Source organism: Oryx dammah, unplaced genomic scaffold, assembly GCF_014754425.2.
Source record: "Oryx dammah isolate SB20612 unplaced genomic scaffold, SCBI_Odam_1.1 HiC_scaffold_12, whole genome shotgun sequence".
NCBI lineage: Eukaryota > Metazoa > Chordata > Mammalia > Artiodactyla > Bovidae > Oryx > Oryx dammah.
Window position 1 is genome coordinate 43050342 of NW_024070196.1, and position 21884 is coordinate 43072225.

A 21884-nucleotide genomic window follows, 5' to 3' on the forward strand; every position below is an offset into this window, starting at 1 on the left:
GCATAGTTCTAGTCTTAAATTTAAGGTTTTTCTCTTTTAAAAAAAATATTTTATTTGTGATCTGAAACACTTGAATATGAGTTTTGTCAGAAATAGGAGTTTTACATACCTACCTAAAGAAATATATTTCAGTCATACTAGTAGTATAGGGGGTTCCTCTGTCTGAAATGGCAAGACCCACAAGAAAACAAAAGTATTAAATGTTGTTTTTGCTTAATTCGACAGTTCATTTTCTTTTTAAACAGAACTCATTTAACATTTTAAGATTTTTATTTAACACTTTTATTACAATATTTATGTGGCAGCAATATTTAACAAGCTTCTGAGACACAGGATAAATTTCGGATAGATTTTGCAACTCTGCCAGAAGTGGAACTCAAAATAAATGCGTTATTTAAAACAACCGTGAAATTAATAATAAAAGAAGTGTTGTTAGTATTAAGGAGGTTTTCAGTGCAAGGCTCAGTGGCTCTCCTATTTCACGTAGAGGAACAATGAAAAGAAATACTTAAACCAGAAAAAAATTGCTAGATACTTAGAGCAATGCCCAGTTACCAAAAGCTTGAGAAAATACACTGAGAGATATGTTTAATATTTGCTAAGAAGAAAACTTTAGTTGCTTCTATGTGAAGCCCGACGAATCGTTCCACAGAACCAGAAGTGAAAGAACTTATTCCCTTTGTACTTCAAAAATCAACTGGTCACATCTAAGCCAAAATTCACAGACTTCTTCTGATTCTTCATTCTCCTCTCATTCCGAATAGGACTTGCTGTTTTCTCCCTTCTAGATAACAAGTTTTTGGTCTGAGGATCTCTGCTACCCAACTGGGGTGGCCAAGGAGTAGATTCCAAGGAATCCCCAAACCTCTGGAAATTCATATCAGTCTTGGGGTATAAGAGCATGTGCACATGCTTGGGAGGGTGATGGTCTTATCTTTTATCTTTTATCCAATTCTCAAAGTGATCTGTGACTCAATCAAAGTGGAGACCTACCAGCCTGTTGTAACAGTTTCCAGAGTAAAACATAAAGACAATTCACTAGGGTAAGTGAAGAAAATACTGTAATTTCTATTTATTTTCATGCTGTCTTAAAGATAAGCTTCTTACTATATTGTAGTATATCAGATTGAGAACAGCATATTACATTAATCATAAATAATAATACATATATGATAACATGTATTTTTATGGATTCATAATACATTGTCAGTTTACTAAAAATTTTATTAATATTAATGGTGTGCAGAATCCAAAAGTTTGGAGAATGCTGCTTGAAATTAGTGATTATCAAGCTGTGTAATAGGATTCTGCAGGGCATCTTTAACTTACATGTGGGAGGAGGTGAAGGAACAGAACATTCTCAAATACTAATATATTTTTATCCACTTCAATTTTCCAGGATACAATTTATTTGGGGAAGCAGGCAGCTCACTGTGATTGAACAACTTCACCGGCCACCAGTGCTTCCAAAGGCACAGAATTTCTTGAGCCTCATCTCTGTGACTTCCCAAAAGCCTTCAGCTTTACCTTCTTCTTGGGTATGTAATGTGTTGGAGTGTCCAACTTCTACAACAGCATCTTTGTTTTGTTTTGCTTTGCTTTGTTTTAGTTTCCCCCAAGACTACCTCACTGCTCTTTCTTCAGTACAGATGGGTTTGGCAACATTTCAGACTAAACAAACATCTTAGCTGCCAGTTCAAGATTTGGGCATTATGCAAAGTCCTTTTCTGCCAAGTGATTTTTTTCCCAATCTATAAGGTTTAGTTGCAATTTAATATTTTGACATGAAATACTTGAAAAAAACTGAAAGGCAGCAGACCTTTATTGCAAATCTTCTACCAAAATTTCTGAGATTAAGTCCTAGACCTGCAACTTAAATGTCATCCCAATTTCTATCCCATCTTCCTGACACTGAATTTATTATGATGAAAAAGAATTTGCATTGATAAAAAAAGAAGACTGGCTTTTAGGATATCATTTTTTTTTCTTTTGCTTAGGTTTCTTTTTTAATTTGGAATCTATGCATTTATGAAACCTATTTTTTTCCAGGCACTGAATGCAAGAAGAATAGTTTTAGAGGTAAAAGTGTGTGGATTGTATGAGCTGGTCAAAACAGATATATGTGTGACAGGTCAAGGGCAACGCTGCTTCAGGAGAAATATAGGTGGCACTAAAATGTAGAATGTTGCAAAAGTGCATGTCACCAAGTCAGTGAACATCACCAACACCATAAAAGAAGCATTTAAAGGGAGCCACACTTCGCCTACAATCTGGAACCAAACACGCAAAGAGCAGAAGGAAACTGAAGGCAACCAGACTGCAAAGGGCTAATCACTTCAGAAGCTGCCTGCCTCTTACACTGGGAGGGATCCTCCCCCTTCTCAGGAGAGAACAGAGTTTTCCCAGGATTGGAGCCGAATTCCAACAGAGACTGTACACTGTGACACTATAAAGTCTGCTGAATAAAGCAAGCTGTCCCTGCTTTTAGCTTGTGTTTATACCCAGGGGATTGCACTTCCCTAGCATCTCTGCAGCAGTCTCTGCAGGTTTGGTTTTGCAGGAGATGATAAGTCCTTCTTGACAGGCTTTGCAAGGCCTCTGGCCAGACTCCCCCCACCCACCGCCCTCCCCCTTCACGTGCGCCACATCTGTCATCCTTTACCCTGCAAACCCTCCTTTACCTAACTATCCCCGAGGGAAACGCACCCAGGCCCACAATCAGACACAGACAAGCTCCTTGTTTCGTGGTTCAGGGAAGGGCAGTGCCCTGTGATGCCACTGTGACAAATACCCATGAGAGAGTCCTTTCCTCTGAGGAATAACGACTTATCCAGGTAAAACCCACGCACTTACAGCCAGGATCATCCACTAACCCATTCTCTTTGGGACGGTTACCTGTCACTTTAGCAGAGACGTGAGCGTGTCTTTCGAGCATTACATAGCCTAGACAGCATTCAGGCTTTGCTCTAGTACTCTCAGGGTGGGGACGGAGGCGTGTGTGCCCCCGAGTCACTCCTCCCTTCATTCCCCCTTACCTTGCCCAGCAGCCTGCTCCATGTCCACAACTGCTCCTCACCTCACCATAGCTGCCCCGGAGGGTCTGGCCAAGTCACGGATGGGTAATTTGGAGAAAAGGTTAGTAGTTTAAAAAAACAACAACAACAACTACTGGAGCAACCATTCCTTCTTTCCCACCAAAGGGTGTGAAAGACAAGTGAGAGTGACATGAAATTTCCAGGCCAGGCATCCCAGCTTTGCATCCATACTTATGGTCCTGCATCATTTTCTTCTGAGATACAGATGGATGCTCATTTAGTCATCTGCACAGGTAAATTCCATCCTCATCCACGCTGCTCTTGGCATGCTTGCACAGACTCACATCTCAGCATCACATTCCTTCGTTTTGCACTTGAAGTGGTTTGAAAACTGTTGGGGAGGGAGGCAGAAGCCAATGGTCTGCTTGTTTTGCTTCTTTCTTTCCTTTTTAAGCTATTTTGAACAAAGGGCTCCATGGAAATGGATAGTAACTAATAATAACAATGATTAACAATCATAGTCACTCTGACAAATGGACTTCCGGTCCTTTTTCTCCTCCCCCCACCAGGGCTCATTCCAGGAACCTGAGTATGCAGAGGGCATCCTGCACCCCAAGCCTCTGTGTCTGTGTGCACACGTGCACTTGCCTGGCAGTCCTTCCCCTTGGCCTGATGAGCTAGTTCGTCGAAGACTAAGACCCTTCTGCACGCACTGAGTCTCCTCCTTCGGGTTCCACGGCATTTTGTAATTATCTTTCTTACGTTCACCTTCCAATTTTCTTTCTTAATAAAAGAGGCCTTACTTGGAATTCCAAAAACAGCATTATATGTTTCTGGCACATTGTAGTCATTCAGTAAAAGATGAACAAACACATGAAATGAGTTTCTTCAGTGCTAGGTTCAAAAACTTTGTGTTTTCTTACGAAGTCCAGATGCAAGTAGAAAGAGAAGGGAAAATGGGAACAGATTTTTGAACTCTATGCATTTCACTTTGCAGATATCTCTGGGAGACTTCAAGGGAACTCTATGCTCACTTGAGAACTATATGTGACAAGCGAATTTATTCTGGACTCAAAATAATGGGACAAGAAGTCATGGAAACAACTGAACAGAAGAACAGCTCCTGAATTCTCAGGAGGAACAGGCGTCTGGGGACTCAAATTGTATTATAGAACAGTTGACTTGGTGGTAAGATTCAGCCCTCAACCCTGTCAGAGACCCTCTGTGTCCACTCTTTCTCCATTCTCAACTCCACGCCAGTCTCAAGCCTCTATCTTGGTCCTTCACTTTCCTTGTGAACTTACCCTCAGGCTCTGTCCTTTGGCACCTTCAGTGATCCAGACCTGAACATACTCTAGAATTGATAAGGCAGAGATGAGAAAGGGATTCCTCCAAGTTTTTAGCATCCAAGTTGCAGATTTTGAGTGCATTCCATCACAGAAATGTTGTGTGTCCATCTGGCTACGTAGCATCCCATAGTTAAGAAGCCTTTGCACACTGGGCTAGGTAATCTATAACAAGTGATTGAATATTTCTGAGAAAACACATTTTAGTAACTTTTTCTTTGGATAAAACATCAAACTTACGGAAAGATTGCAGGAATAGTACAAGGAATTCCCATGTAGCTTTCACTCAGATTGCTTACATTTCCCTCAGATTGTTTCCAACAGAGTCTGGTCAACTGAAAATGCTGATCATAGCAAATACCCTCATCCAACAACACAAGAGACAACTCTATACCTGGACATCACCAGATGGTCAATACTGAAATCAGATTGAGTATATTCTTTGCAGCCAAAGATGGAGAAGCTCTATAACAGTCAGCAAAGACAAGAAAGACCTTGGGCTGATTGTGGCTCAGATCATGAGCTCCATATTGCAAAATTCAGTCTTAAACTGAAGAAAGTAGGGAAAACCACTAGGCCATTCAGGTATGACCTAAATCAAATCCTTTATGATGATACAGTGGAGGTGATGAATAGATCCAAGAGATTAGACCTGGTAGACAGAGTGCCTAAGAACTGTGGATGGAAGTTCGTAACATTGTAGAGGAAGCAGTGACCAAAATCATCCGAAAGAAAAGGAAATGCAAGCAGACAAAATGGTTGTCTGAGGATTCTTTACAAAAATAGCTGAGGAAACAAGAGAAGCAAATAGCAAGGGAGAAAGGGAAAGATATACCCAACTGAATGCAGAGTTTCAGAGGATAGCAAGGAGAGATAAGAAGGCCTATTTAGATGAACAATGCAAAGAAATAGAGGAAAACAATAGAGTAGGAAAGACTAGAGATCTCTTCAAGAAAATTAGAGATATCAAGGAAACATTTCATGCAAGGATGGGCAGAATAAAAGACAGAAACAGTAAGGACCTAACAGAAGCATAAGAGATTAAGAAGAGGTGGCAAAAATACACAGGAAAACTATGCAAAAGAAAAAAAAAAGATCTTAATGACTCAGATAACCACAATGGTGGGGTCACTCACCTAGAGCCAGACATCCTGGAATGTGAAGTCAAGTGGGTCTTAGGAAGCATCACTATGAACAAAGCTAGTAGAGGTGATGGAATTCCAGCTGAAGGATTTCAAATCCTAAAAGATGTTGCTGTGAAAATGCTGCGCTCAATATGTCAGTAAATTTGGAAAACTCAGCAGTAGCCACAGGACTGGAAAAGGTCCAGTTCTCATTCCAATCCCAAAGAAAGGCAATGCCAAAGAATGTTCAAAGCTCTGATGCTGAAGCTGAAGCTGAGGCTCCAATACTTTGGCCACCTGATGCAATAAGCCGACTCATTGGAAAAGACCCTAATGCTGGGAAAGATTGAAGGCAAAAGGAGAAGAGGGCAGCAGAGGATGAGATGATTGGAGAGCATCACTGACTCAATGAACATGAATCTGAGCAAATTCCAGGAGATAGTGGAGGACAGAGGAGCGTGGCATGTTGCAGTCCACGGGGCTGTAAAGAGTTGGACATGACTTAGCGACTGAACAACAGATTGTTTATATATTCCTTCACTGGTTCTGTGTGTGTACATGTGTTTATACACACAGAGAGAGAATATTTTTTGAATTCCAATTAACTTACAACTTTTGGAATGTAAATTATTAGCAAATTTGGGTCTGTTTAAACAGGTGATAACACACATTTTATGCTTTTTAATTTTCCTTAATTTCTAATATTTTCCTTGTAATAAGGGCTCAGTTCCAGAAACAATATATTTAAGTCTTGATTTTACTTTTAAATTCTTTTATTAACTTCATATGCTTGTAAGATTATAACTATATTTTTCCAAGTCCTGTGGTAGTCCCCAATAATAGGATTGGCATTTAATGAGCCACATCAGTGCTTCAAGACACAGGATCATTATTGAGTAAATAGTAATTATTGTAATATATATAATAATACACAGGGATGCTAAGAGACCTATCAGAAATTACTGGTATTCCTGAGGTCACCATGGACTAGCCTGGGGACCAATGGAGATAATTTTTAAGTTTTTAAGCTGAATTACTTCTCAGATCCACAAATAAGAGTTTGCTGTATCTATAGCTCTGCTAATAATGACTTAAACATTTTTATGTTCCTCTTTCTCTAGCTTTGAAGCTGTATTCATTTAAAAATCAGATCTTATCTCCAACCAAACTCTGTATGTTATTTAGTTCAGCAGAGATCTTAGACTAACATCACTAAAAATAAAAGTTTATGTTCCAGAAAAATGTTTTGAAAGTTCCAGAATGAAATCACAGCATCATTTTCATCAACATTGACATTCCCTTTAAAAATATCATTGAGTTATTTCACTAGAATAAAATATTCACAGATGTGTACTTAAGACAAAAGCTTGATTCTGAGGACATATATACACACCAAAGTGCTCAATACAAATACTTAAAAATAAGCTATCAGCAAAACGAACAAGTCTTATTTCCGACTTCTGAACTTAGATTTTCCTAATGCAACTTTCTGTGGCTCAGCCTGGCAATGGAGGGTGTCTGCTGAAATAGGTCCAAGTTACTCCTGTGTGTGTAAGTACTTCACTTCTGACTTTAGGGCTCGCTTCCTGAACGCTGCCTTTACTCCGTGTTGCTTCAGTTAAAATAAATCATAATGATATTATTGCATTTTAATATAGGCCATAACCCTCTTTTACCCTGAAGATGACACAAAAATGAATTAATAGAAATGAAACTGCTATTATGAATTAAAAGAGCCTTTACCATGTATAGACTTTTACAAATGTCAAAAAAGGAAATACTTATTTTTATGACATATTACGTTGTAGAGAATATTTTTATAAAATCATCTTGATATTTACAGGAGAACTACTTTAGATTCATATTGCATCTAACCCATAATGGCTTATTTTCTTTAAGAAAAGGAAAACGAAAAAAGTGCAAGAGGAAAAAAAAAATTCAGTCTATCTTATTATATAGGCTAACTGTTAAATGAGGAAACGTAACAAAATGTACAGTTGAAAGGTTCAAAGAGCTTATGGTTTCACGACTATCGTTTCTATTCAAAAAGCGTTTTTAAGGCAACCAACACTACCACAAGCACTTTGATAACCAGGGCATTCAGCCAGGGCAGAGTATGCAGACAGCTCACCAGGTGGTACAGGTCACTACATTACCTGATTTATGTACAAGGTGCTGAGTTCTGAGTACAGGTAATAAGTGATTCTTATATAACAGAAATATCCCCTCAAAGTCACTTTTTGAGGTTTCTTTGTTTTTCACTGAAAAATTGAATATTGAAGTGAATACATTTTTGTCATGTTAAGTGGAAGGAAAAGTAGATGGTGACTTGGCTCCTGAAATGTTAGTACTGATCCTCAGCTCACCACCATGCCAGTGTGCTCTCAGAGGGTCCACTCACGTTCCAAGGAGTCAAACCCCAAAGGCTAACAATCAGGTGTGTGTTTGGTTAATCTATTCCTGAGGCTTTGCCTAAAAAATTGGCATTGGCTTCCTCAACATCTTTTTTCTGGAACCATGGCTTTGAAGTTGTTCCTTGTTGATACGCTTCCAGAAAATGACAGATCCCAGGAATGTCACTAGGAAAGTTTGGTGGAAGTTCTTCCCTTGATCGAGGTGTAAACACAAAACCAGGGCAGTCCTTGAGTAATCTGGAAAGATTAAAAGGCAGATATTGATCATAAAACTCAACATTGACATAACTGTCTAGTCAAGAAAAGGCAACATAACTAAGGGAACATTCCTGAGAATGTTGATAAACCCACCATCTTCAGTGTGACTGACAGAAAAATCCTAATGATGTTTACAAACACATTGTTCTTCACAGAAGAACAATGAAGAAATCAACTCGCAGTAACAGAAAGTTCCACTAGATAATGCATTTCACTCATATTAGGAAAAATTACTATAAAATATTTTTGTAAAGATATCGTACATAATCTATACAACAGTGCAATTCACAGTAGTGGGAAAAAAACAAATGATGCAAAGTCTAATAATATAAGAAAATAATATTATAGAACTGAAGGAGTTGAAAAATATAAGACACTATATCCATTCATTTTGTAAATATTACCGAGAAATAATCATGGGCAAGAACTTTTGAAAGAAAAGCTCTATATAATATATACACACACATATATATGTGAAAGTGAGAGTCGCTCAGTCGTGTCCACCTCTTTGTGATCCCATGAACTATACAGTCCATGGAGATTTCCAAGCCAGAATACTGGAGCAGGTAGCTGTTCCCTTCTCCAGGGGATCTTCCCAACCCAGGAATCGAACCAGGATCTCCTGCATTGCAGGCAGATTCTTTACCAGCTTAGCTACCAGGGAAGCCCTATATATATATACACATACATACACACACACACATATAATGTGAGAATGGGACTTTCCCAGGGACTCAGTGGTAAAGAATCTGCCTGCAAGGCAGGAGATGCAGGTTCAGTCCTTGGACTGGTAAGATCCCTTGGAGGAGGGCATGGCAACCCACTCCAGTATTCCTGCAAGAAATATTCCATGGAGAGAGGAGCCTGGTGGGCTACGGTCCACGGAGTCACAAAGAGTCAGGCACAACCAAAGCAATTGAGTGCACATACAAAATGGGGAAATAACTTCGGGATCTCTTTGGATAAAGTTTTTACGAATTCTAGGTTAATAGGACTAAAGTGAGGTTTAGTTGTATATATGGATACTCTACTTACTATCTGATATTTGCCATATGTTTTCTTCTTAAATTATTTTTTTATTAAATTTTTATTTTTACTTTATTTTACTTTACATTAAATTTCCTCTTAAATTCAGATGTTCTACCAGCTTTTATTATTTGCTTCATTGGTCCATGAGGATAAACTTATTTTAAATTCTAATCACACTGATTAAGTTACTGGCTCCTCTTCCCATTTGCTTCCCGAGGTCTCTGTCAAATGCAAACTTAATAAGCATCTCTCTGATCTATTATTCAGGCCATGGATGAGAACAAGCTCTAAACCAGCTTCTACAGAAAATTACTCATATCTTCCCTTCCACTGCCCAGCCTGCAATGGGACATCTAAATGAAAAGAGTGATGATATCGTGCTAAAGTTCAGAACTGTGATGCTCTATCTGTACTGAGGAAACTGCTATATAGACATGAAGGTCTCAAGGATTACAGAGCTCAGACAGAATACACAAGAGTGTTCAATTAACTAATTTTATAAGCGTATCAATAAATATGTAGTCTTCAAAAGAATAAAACAAGTGAAATGATGTTTTAGTCATGGATTTGTAAATATTTCAAGTACCTATTATTTATAAGGCATAGTAGTTGGTAATATATAGTGAAAAGTTACAGAATTCCACAGTATTGAAAGTGTAAGCTTCAAAGTGTGGTAGATCTAAGTTTGAATAACAGCAAAGATGTCAGATTTCTAGCCTTTGAAAAGGAACTATAATAATACACAGGGCTTCCCTCGTGGCTCAAATGGTAAAGAATTCGCCTGCAACGCAGGAGACCTGGGTTCAGTCCCTGGGCTGAGAAGATCCCCTGGAGATGGAAGCCCATCTCTAGCTTCCTCTCTTCCATCCTTTGGAGAAGGGCATGGCAACCCACTCCAGTATTCTTGCCTGGATAATTCCATGGACAGAGGAGCCTAGCAGGCTACCATCCATGGGGTTGCAAAGAGTCAAACACGACTAAGTGACTAACACTTTCACTTTCACTTTCATAATACAGGTCTCTTAGGACAGTTATGAAGATTAAATAAATTGTTTAAACAAGATTCATTAATCATCAATTGGATGTCACATGACACCTGCCATATTGGTAACAATAAGTTTGTTATCAGGCATTGGGAAATAGAAACCTTCAGACACAATGGAACACAGATGGGTTTGGACAGCTGAGTGATGCTGAGTAAAGCTGAAACTGAGTAATGAAGCTCACGATCTGGGAATATCATTCATAGGTATGTTATCTAGAGACATGTATATAAGTATATTTATCAAATCACTTTGCATAATAATGAAAAACTGGCTATCCTGAAATAACCATGGACAGAAAACAGAGTGGCTTACTTATATCCTAGAATACATATTACATCACAGTGACATGTTAGATTTATCTCTGACCTGCCTGGGAGAACCAACTGTTAGATACTCAGGAATCTGCAAGCCAATTAAACCATGGATAGGCTGAAACCAGCCACAGTGTAGTGTTTATACTTTAGAAATGGTAAATGCTAGAAGTCAGGGAGTATCTACTTCACTCCCCAAGCTGGTTGACCAGCTTACCACTGCATTTGGAATACTTTAACTAAATGAACTAGATTTATATGAACTGGATTTACATTTTATCAAGAAAAAATCTCAAAAACATAATATTAAATGGATTCAAGGCAAGTTGCCAAAGAATATGGACAGGTTGAGTGGGAGTCTATTTTCCTCTGGTTTTATTTTTGTATCTGGCACGTTTAGAAGTGGCTTTAAAGCAAATCATTAGAATGTATTAAGAGCCTTTCTTAAGATCACACAGCTGGTAAGCCCTGTACTGGGGACCCATAAGACATGTCTCCTGACTACAAATCCCATGCTTTTTGAAGAAACTTACAGATAAACACAGTGTCATGGAATTAGAAATGTTCATTAAATCATCTTTTTTAAAAGATCCAAATTAATAAGAAAAACAGGTTGGAAATATAAAGCCATTTAGATGAAAGCTTGAGGGGAGAAAGATCCAAGATTAGCAGTAACAGTCCCAGGGCAGATGCTCACATGCAGAAGGCGGTTTCCTTACTCCCCAGACTGGACACCATGTCCTCCAAGCAGCTGCATCAACTCTCTTAATTCTGTCATCTGCCTTTTACGCTCCTTGTTCCCTCATGGAATCCAAGTCCTGCTTCTGTGTCACCTCAGGAGTTCCTAGGTCAACCTTTCCACCCACAGGGGTGGCTCCATTATGCCCCATCTGCCAGTTTTGTCTTTAATGATCTTGGATCATCACACACCCTTCTCATCAATCCACTGATCCAAAACTCAAACAATACCAAACCTAGTCTCTGTGAGTTCTCCGCACTTCCGTAAAAACAAATAAAAATGCAGAAAATTGTCCCCGAGAATAAAACTCCGCATGACATTTAAGAGAAAGGAATGTATAACTGCTATTACATTGCTACTTTCTAAATTACTGATTAGAATTTGGAAACAGAAGTTTGAAGGTAGTGGATATTTTGGGGTGTGGGGATGTAGTCTGTATCCTAAATGTACATGTTTCATAAATATTTCAAGGAAGGTAAGCTTCCTAATATTATTTTGTTGAGAAATACCATTCCAGGATTTAACATTCTATCATTAAAGCTCTGCAAAGAAACAATCATCTTTTATATCTGCATAAATTCTCATAAAATCTACCCTTGTCCTGAACTTAACCATTTCAGGCACAGGGATGAGCTGAGATGACCACGCGAGGGTGTGTCCAGGGCAGGTAAGGAATGTGTCCCTGAAGAGGCGACATCTGACTTAAGGTCAGATCACGAGAAGGAGGAAAACAGGAGATGACCCAGGAGAGAAAGGGAAAGCAGCCATCCTCCATTCAGGAATCAGTTTAGCAAGTCTGATGAATAAAAATGAGGCTGGGGTTGCAGGAGATCCAAGAAATAAGGAGAAAGTGGAAGAAAATGAGGTGGTAAGAGCTGATGTGACTATGACCAGAGATACCACTTGAGTCTGTGGTTACGAGTCTGATTTTATCCTGGTGGCAGTGGAGGCCACTGGAGGGCTTGTAGGGCAGGGATGACAGATCTGCTTATGCTTTAGGAAGAGAACTTGGCTCTTCTGTGGAAGATGAGCCAAGGAGGAGGCACACGAGATACAAGAGTGAGGGTGATGCTGGGCTGGGGTGGTGGCATTGGAGGAGGTGAGAAAGGCTATGTGCAGGACACACGTGTGGAGGCAGGGGTGGGGCATGATGGGGAGAATGGAGAGATCACTCTGAGGTCCCTGGTTTGAGTAACTAGGTAGACACTGCTGCTCTTTAAAGAGACTGATGGAGTTTCACTGGGTGGGAAGTAGATTTTATCTACATGGAAAGTAGAATTGGAAATCAGTTGTTCTAATATGATCACATTAGCCATCTAATAGGTCAATCAGTCATCCGAGTAGAAATACAGGACAGAATTATATGAGTCTAGCTCAGTGGAGAATCATGGGTCAGGCTAGAGATAAAAGTGGTAAATCATAAAATTTCAGAAACATGAGAATACAGACATGGCCCTGGGCAGGACAATTTTCCAAAGTTTGTTGGTTTTGAGACAGCCTGGGACCTGGGGATCCTTTGCTGCAATGCTTGCACCTGGACAAACTTCTCCTCCAGCAACAAAATACAAAGAAACTGTGGGAGTGAAAATAATTATGTGCATATGCAGCTGGAGCAAATTTTGGACCAAAAAATACAAAAAGACCAAAAACCCAACTGCCACTTCTGAGGAGCAAAAGCAGGGGATTGGAAGCCAAAGTAGGGTACTGCACAGGCCCCTGCACTCAACACCACCAGAGGGATGGGGAATCCACCTAAGCCACCCCTTCAGCCAGACCGCTGGACACACCCTACCCTCACTCCATAAAAGCAGTTAGCTTATCCTCCACGCCAGGAGCAAGCAAGGGAAACTTGTTGTTACTTATTCTCACTCCCTCCTGCTGCAGCAGGGGCCCCAACAAAGCCTTGCCTAAATTTTCTATCTGGCCTCTAGTCAGTGTCTACTGATGAGGGATGCCAATAACCTTGTGGGGAACGGTTTTGTGGAGACAGCAGCAACCAAGACAAGGAGAAGGCACAGCCACAAGGGAACCTGGTGAATCCATCGTCACAAAAGCCTGAAGAAGATGTTCAAAACATCCTGAGATGGTGAGGAAGATAAGGAGAGAGAACTGACCCTGAGTTTAGCAAGAGGTGCCCATGACCCTGCTGGGATCCACTGGAGTGGCCTGTGAGGGACAAACACTGACCAGAGTGAGCTGAAGAGCAAGGGAGGCCCTGAGCATAGACGACCTGCGTGCAGAGTTTTTCTGGAAAAGGAGCAGGAACACAAGGAGACAGCAGAGATAGTATTGGAAACAAAACAAAGATGTTACCTTTAAAGAGGTAAGTAAACAGATATGGCTGTATTTTGATGGGAAGAATCATTTCATTGGAGGAACTGATCATAGAGAAGGCTGATATTTTCAAAAGAAAATGTTTGAAAGGACAGCAAATCCGGAGCAGGGCTGTCGGTCCCCAGGACAAGAACCACACACAGTTAAGGGTGCCAGGGAGCCAGGTACACTGCATCTGAGCATGAAGCTGGCATGGTTCTTAGCAGGTTTCAACCTTTCTTGTGCAAAACAAAGCAAGGTTTTCAACTTAGAATCAGGGCTGGAAAGGAAAGTTGTTTGGAGTAGAAAGAAGATGCTATGAAACCATCATAGCAGTTCACTTGCTTAGATCTGGAAAACCCTTTTGTTCTTCGAGGATTTCCATTATAATTTGATTTTTCAAAGCAGATAAAATGTATACACACCTGGCACATGAATTAAGGGCATTCTTTTCGGGGACCATGCCCATCAACTTGTGTGGTCTCTGTAACTCTGGTCAGTGTTAGAATACCTTCCAAGCCCATGAGAAGGAATACATTATTACCCTTTGCTTAAAGGGTAATAATGGGGGAGAGAGGATATACATTGACGATGTCAGCCAGGCTACAGGTATCTCAGGAGGGTCATTCCCATAGACTAACAAGTAGTTTAAAACCAGTTAAAATGAGGATGACACAATTATGGCTTTTCTCTAATATTATCTAAGCAAGAAAATGTTACGAAGAATGAGACAAATCAATGAACAAAAATGACAAGAGTACATTTCAGGCGCTCAGTGGGGTCATACCTGTAAGTGGTTGGGCTGACGTTGATTTTCCGGGGGACACTGCACGATTCAAATTTGTTAGCCAGGGTGACATTGTTTCCAAAAAGGCAGTAACGAGGCATTTTAACTCCAACAACTCCAGCAAAAACTGACCCAGAATGCAGCCCAATGCGCATCTGAAAGCGAAAAGTCGGTCAGTGTTCTCGCCATTGGAAAAACACTCCTGCTTGTCAGTGCTGTTTGTGGACCTGTTGAAATTATTATACTCGTTGCTCTTCCCACACCTCCCCCTTCCTCCAAACCTCCAGCTGATGTTCCTCTACTCCTCCCTTCCAAGGAAGAACCACTAGTGGGGCATCAGTCACCCCTCTTCACTTCTCCATGGATGCACTTGGGTTTATCACACAATGTGTATTTCACCCGTCTTTCCAATCTGAATCAAAGCCCCCCACGAACCTACCACAGTCGCCATGGTGACCAGACGAAGTCTCTGCAGGCTATGTGAACCTGCTTTGTCCACTGGGTGAGAGAGACAGGACTTCTGGAACCCAGAAGCTGTTTCCCAAAACATGGTCACTTCTCAGGATATAAAGTGTGGGTGTTTAGGTATTTTGCTCACAAGAACTTTATGCCAGACACTACCTCACTATTCAAATGACCAACCCGGGGAGACAAACGATTGTAATATTGAAGCAGAAAATGACAGAGGAAGCAGAAAGCTGGCATTGCTGAGCCTGGATCACAGCGACTATAAACACTTCAGTCAACAACATCTGGATCCATGGAAAATAAGAGTCGTGCCATATCTGGGTATAAGAGGCAGTCAGAATACACTGAGGTGAATGTTTAGGAATTCTGAAAGCTATCGATAATTTGGAGAGCAGTTAATGTTTTAAACTGGGATCTTTTAGACTGAAAACTGGCTGATCTTAGAGGAGGCACAGATTTTTAAATCACTACTACAATGAAGCAAGTGAGAGTAAGGATGTTTAAGATGACAATCAGACACCATGTTTGCTATTTTCAAATTCTATGTTCAGTTGACCATTTAAAACAAGTTCCATTAGATCCCTGTATTGTACACAGAGGCTAAGGACTTAGTCACTTAGATGTAATTTAGAATACAGGAGACTCCAGACTTCCCAAGTTTTATGGCTAATTTCAGATCTCTTCTAGAAACTTCTGAGAATCATTTGTTAAACCATACATTCTGCAAAATTTTTAAACAAAAGCACTACATCATGAATCAGGGGATTTGTATTAGAAACCAAAATTCTGCTAATAGCTGGCAGTCTGACTTTTTTAATCGAAATATACTTGACTTCTGTTATTATTTTCAGATGTACAATATAATTGTTCAATATTTTACAGATCATGCCCCACACAAAGTTATTATAGAACATTAGCTCTTTTTCCTGCACTGTACATTACATCCTGTAACTTATTTCATACCTAGTGGTCTGTATCTCTGACCCCACTCGCTGCCCTCTCCCTCTGCCTGCTTCTCACTGGTGACCACTGGCTTGTTCTCTGCGTTTGGTTGTCTGACTTTCTCTAAATCTCCATATTTCCCTTGAACTCTTTCCTCACCTAAAAAATTCAAGATTGGATTACTTTTAAAGCCTCTTCTTCATCAGTTTTACTTTAAGCACAAACACAGATTTCTATTGCATCCTGCTCTTTCTTCCTTAGGAGAATATGGTTCTATACATAAACAATTAACAAAGAACAATTTAAACAAACCAAGAAAAGGTGACAAAAGGCTATCTTCTGCTTATAAATACCAGGCATATTTTCATAAGTTTTTATTTTCTTTGGGCACTCTTCTCATTAAACCAGTTTCTCCCTTGTACCTAGTTATTCTAGCTTTTAATAGGACAAGAAACACACAGCTTCAAATCCAGTAGAGTCTTGACTGCACTTGTCCATCACTGAATTGTGGATTCCTCAACAATGTGGTTCAACTATATTATACATTACATATACTATATATATACTAAGTAAAATGTTTAAGTCACAACTGCTCCCGTGACACACATTAGTGTTTTTTGCTCACTACTAAAAACAGTCTGCACTTTTGGTAATTCATGAGTAACCCCTAAGGCCATCAGAAGTTTCCTAGGTCAGTACAAATAAAGAGGCATGTTTAAACTTGAATTTATAGGTCAGTAAAACTTGCCTGGAGAATCCCAGGGACAGAGAAGCCTGATGGGCTACTGTCTATGGGGTCACTCAGAGTCGGACATGACTGAAGCCACTTAGCAGCAGCAGCAGCAGCAGCAAAGCTAAATTATTATCACCTGGGTAACCATCTTTGAAATTAGCTATAAATAATTCTTGCAATTGCAATACTGTAAAAGTACATTTCTACAAATGTCAAAAATCATGGCACTAAACCCCTTCTCCAAACATACACATCTTAATTATAGAACCCATTTAAGTGGAGATCACTGGGTTTATTATTAATCTGGATATTTTATGTATTCACTTTGATGATATGAGATTCCTCATCAAAAAAACAAAACAAAATATAATTATTTTCTAAAAAATTATAGAAATTAACCATCTGGAAAAGTCAGACACTGTGATGCTTTTAAAACACAGTGGAGAATTGTTTCACACTCTTCCTATTGCGACCTGGCATCTATGTCTTCTCCCTTCTGGGCAGGCTTAAGGTTGCTTTGACCAGTACAATGGACGTGTCACCATGTATCTCCTAAGGCCAAGGTATAAAAGGCCATGTAGCAGATACCGACTTTGTTCAGTGGACACCCACCCCCAGGTAAGAAGTGTGACTATCCCAAGGCTGCCCAGTTGGAGCAGGACATGTAAGCACTGGGCTGACAGTCCCAGCTTGGGCCCACCCTTTGCCATGCCCAATCACAACCAGGCAGGTGAGGCATCTTGAAATGGTGCTCTGGTTCAAGTGATGTAATCCCAGCTACTCTGCATGCCCTCAACCACTGAGAATTCCCAGTGGAGGTACCAGATACTGTGAGAAATGACAAGGTATTCGTGCTACGCCTCATCCAAATTCCACTGCACAGAATCAATGCATCACAAAAGCTCTGTGGTTTTACACCACTAACTTTAGGGAAGCATGTCACACATCAGTATATAGCTGGGACAACCATTCTCTTAAAAAATAGTTGTGAAGGCTTACACATACAGCTTCTATTAATATTAACACTGGAGAGAAAAAGAAAGTGAAAGTTAATGGCTCAGTCATGTCTGACTCTTTGTGACACCATGGACTGTAGCCTGCCAGGCTCCTCTGTCCATCACATTCTCCAGGCACAGTGCTGGAGTGGGTAGCCATTCCCTTCTCCAGAGGATCTTCCCAACCGAGGGACTGAACCTGGGTGTCCTGCATTGCAGGCAGGTTCTTTATGGTATAAGCCAGAGCTCTGGCTAAACTTCTTTTTCCTCCTTCTCTCTGTATTTTATATCATGCCAGATAGGATTCCATATTATTTCAAAGGCCCATTTCTGAAGGTCATCAACTGAGGACTGTTTATAAAAGTTAAGTGGCTGATTCACTTCAAGTGGGACAAATAAAGATATCTGTTCGTGTGTTATCTATTAAATCTAAGCCAGGCACGTGAATTTTATTTTATCATCTTCAATAAGACATTATTATTCTGGGATCTGGCTTATTTAGAAATTTTGGAATTTTATGTGTCCTGGAAAATATTACTAGATTACCAGTCCACATTCATTCTGGTTAAATTCCTCCCCTGCCAGGCTCAGAAAACCCAAAACTACATTTTTCAAACTCCCTTGAAGTTTCTAGATGTACTGAGGTTTTGGTGAATCAGACGCCCTTGCATGAGCTCTGGGAACCTGGATTTCTGCCTACAACTTCCCTTGTGAGCACAGCCGAAGCCCGCGTGCTCCCTCTCCCCGGCTGAGCAGAGAGCCCAGTTTCCAGTCATTCAATTTGTGAGAGTCATGATGCAGGATTTCCACGTTGCTGATGCAATTACAGTGGGTGCAACCCTGCTGTGCAGCCAGTAGTGGAGACAGCTACTTTCTGAGCACAATGGTTTCCTGCCTGGCTGTGGCTGTGTGGTTCTAGAACCAGCTTCCAGATCACAGAGGAAGCCATGATTCTGAAGCATGGCTTTAGGATCCACTCTTTGAGAGCTCAAGTCATGGATGGCTTCCTTGGTCCTAGTGATCTGTAAGCCACTTACAGATTTTCTGCTGCTTCAGCGAGCTGGAGAGCTACTCTATGCAACTAAACCCTGATGGATGTACCATTCTACTGATAACTGCTGCTGCTGCTGCTGCTGCTGCTAAGTCGCTTCAGTCTTGTCCGACTCTGTGCAACCCCATAGATGGCAGCCCACTAGGCTCCTCTGTTCCTGGGATTCTCCAGGCAAGAACACTGGAGTGGGTTGCCATTTCCTTCTCCAGTGTATGAAAGTGAAAAGTGAAAGTAAATTCGCTCAGTTGTGCCCGACTCTTAGCGACCTCATGAACTGCAGCCTACCAGGCTCCTCTGTCCATGGGATTTTCCAGGCAAGAGTACTGGAGTGGGTTGCCATTGCCTTCTCCGCTACTGATAACTAACTGTAGGGAAAAAGCTAATTAGCCAAGCTGGTGGTGGTGGTCAGGCTCTCTCACCCCATGGCCTCTCACTCTGGCCCCACATGTTGTAAATACATGGTTAGGTAACAGCTGAGCTAACTTATAGCACTGCGCATGCATGTCACAATGTACCCACTTGGGCATGGGCCACTTCTGTTCTGTAAACATATAGAAGTTCCACCTGAAAAGCCCTTGAGGCTGCGTTATGGCTACGGTTATGGCTGTGTCCACTGGGTCAACCATGAGAAAATACAGCTTGTCTGCCGCTACGGCTGCTGTGCCAGTCAGGAGAGAATAAACATATCTGCAGTTCCTACAGCTCCTTGACTTTTCTTCCAGCTTTCCCGCTGGCACCTTGCCTACCCTGGGTTCAGAAACAGTGAGATACAGCAAGACTAACTAACCAGCATTTACTCTCGTGACATTTCCTGAACAACACATGAGCAGCCTCACCTTGATGGGTTCTCCGTGGGGAGACACGACTTCATGAGAGAGCTCCATCATCTTGAGGGCCATCAGCGCTATCTGAACAGCGTGGGTGTCACTCTCTTTGTGTAAGCCCCCAGCCACACAGTACGCATCGCCAATCGTCTCCACCTATGCACAACAGATTCTCCACATTACAAAAAAAAAAAAAAAAAACCCAGGAAGCACCACAGTGTACATCATAGAGCAGAAATTACATCATGAAGCAGAAATCTCAGCTTCATGGGCCAATGGAACATCAGAGTCAATCACAGACTCTTGGAAAAGGTTTTTCTTTCCAGGAAACTCACAAGGTTTCTAAGCTGAGAGGTAGCACCCTGCTGTGAATACAGCGTCAGGAGCGGTGTCTGCTCCCAGACTTGCCACTGATTCCCCCACATCATTGCACCTCTTTCTTCCTGCACCATGTAAAATGGACTTTGTAGAAGCAAATGACATACTTTGAATCTATTATAATATGCTTGAGATATTGGGTGATATAGCCTCTCAGCATAAAACAGCGCTTTGAACAAAGTCACTATTGAATCAAGGTCCTATGAATACAGTTAAGGTTAAAGCTGACATTGCAACTTTTCAAAGAACTTTTGGTGCTGCCATAGCAATGATAAACTGTCTACATGGATATTAATCATAAAGTACAGAGACTAAGATGTCAAGCGGGAGGCAGAAACAATGGTGATTGGAAAGCTATCGGAAATCAATCTCTTCTGTGAATTTCGTGTATTGATCAGTTATTATCATGCCATGATTGCTGTTGTTACGAGTGATTTTCATTTGTCATGCTGAATATAGAAAGCTAACAGTTCATTTAAATCCACAAATAAGCTACCAAATTGTAAGAGGTGCATTTTTCTGCTCCAAATTCTTATTGTAACCTAGATCATATCACTGTTCTGATCCAAAGCTGGCAATCTGGAGGGCTGAAGGTGAGAGAGAAGAGAAAGGGGGATAGCATCAGCAATTGCTTATTTCACTCAGAATAAATGCCAGAGCCCTTAAGCTGCCGCAAAGTTCTTGTCCTGCCTTTCTGCTGCCCCTGATCCTAATCCTTCTCCTTATTCTCTTTCTTGCTCACTTTGTCCCAAGCTGCTGGCCTCCTGTTTTCCCTCAAACATAGCAAACGTTTGTTATTCCTTTGTCTGGATCAGTATTCCTGCAGCTGATCACTAGGCACGTCCTTGGTTTCCTCAGGCTCTGCTAAAACTCACCTTGCAAGGAAGGTGATTCCGGCCACTTCTGTGAAATCCCCTCACCTGGCTCCCCTGCACCTGCTCTATTTCCTTCCAGAGAGAGCACACCAACTGGGGTGCTGTGAATTCATGCTTTTGTTGTCTGTTTTCCTGGTGGAAAGCAAGCTCCCTGAGTCTGCTGTCTCATCAACTCCTCCACCTCTGGGGCCCAGGATATTCACCAGTGAGCGAGCCTGGCGCCCGACAGCATCACCTCAGCCACGCACACGGAGATGCACTCAGCCTAAGGGCTAACCTGTCACAGGGCTCAAAGAGCTACTCAGTAGGGGAGAGGCCCCCTCAGCCCTGCTGGAGCCCTGCGCTGGCAAGCGTGGCATGCCATCCCTGGTGTCACAGGGAGTCTATCCTGTCCTCTGTCTGTGTGTCCCTCCCTTGCCCCCTCCCTGCTCTGGGACTCTTATCACAGGGACTGGACTCTGCCCCCCACCACGCTGGCAAACTCTGGAGGACCAGTAAGGATACTCTAAACCACTAGATAAATAATCAAACAAGCAGGAAAATGACCAAAAGAATGAAAGAAAGGAAACGAAACGGAATGGAGTCCTGGTCCAACTGGGGACTGGGATAAACAAGCCTTGCTATTCCCCAGAAGCCAGCAGGCACAGGTGAGCCGGTGATGGAACACACTCTGTATCGAAAGTGTATTCTGAGGGGAGGCCCCCTCCCCGTTTATTCACAGCATCTCCAGTGTTTCCACACAGCGTCGACGTGAACAGCAGGTGAAACGAGGACACAGACTCACTGGCTGGGACAGCAGCTGGATCCCCAGGGGACTCTGCGCCCCATCCCCTTACTGAGGAGTAAGGTTCTGAACGCTGGAGAGGAGTGACAACATTTTTAAACGTTTCAGCAGGGAGCACCGTGCCGCAGTGGGCAGCTTCTGTGAGCAGCTGGGCAGTTTGCAGAGGAGAGCGAGACCTCCTCACAGTTCTGAGAGGAGACCTTCTCAAGACATCAGCTGTCTACAAATAAATACAGTGAATTCCACAAGAGGCCATCAGGCTTAACCTAACTGAAGCCAATTATTTTATCTGTAATTATACATGGACCTCTTTTTTCCCAAGGGAAACACAGCTCTGTCTGGAATTTCCTGTTAGAAATGTTTTAAAGAGAAAGTTTCACCATGAGTATCTAGACTGGAACCAAGCAGGGCTTACGTTGTCCCATAAATAAT

The 21884-nt window shown here is 41.4% G+C and overlaps 1 protein-coding gene across 5 annotated transcripts in view; it reads right to left on the bottom strand.

Moving 5' to 3' along the window:
- Positions 1-6244: 6244 nt before the first annotated feature.
- Positions 6245-21884, bottom strand: part of GUCY1A1 (guanylate cyclase 1 soluble subunit alpha 1) — a 64836-nt gene continuing 49196 nt past the window's right edge. For 3 of the 5 annotated variants that reach the window (XM_040251500.1, XM_040251499.1, XM_040251497.1), the window contains 3 exons: positions 19428-19571; positions 14403-14557; positions 6245-8156 (listed from right to left, as the gene is read on the bottom strand). In XM_040251500.1, coding sequence (XP_040107434.1) covers positions 7955-8156; positions 14403-14557; positions 19428-19571 — 501 coding nt within the window. In that variant the 3' untranslated portion in view covers positions 6245-7954. Of the gene's footprint in view, positions 8157-10098; positions 10110-14402; positions 15972-19427; positions 19572-21884 lie in introns of those variants that run through there. The other 2 variants (XR_005723041.1, XR_005723042.1) reach the window with 2 other exon arrangements.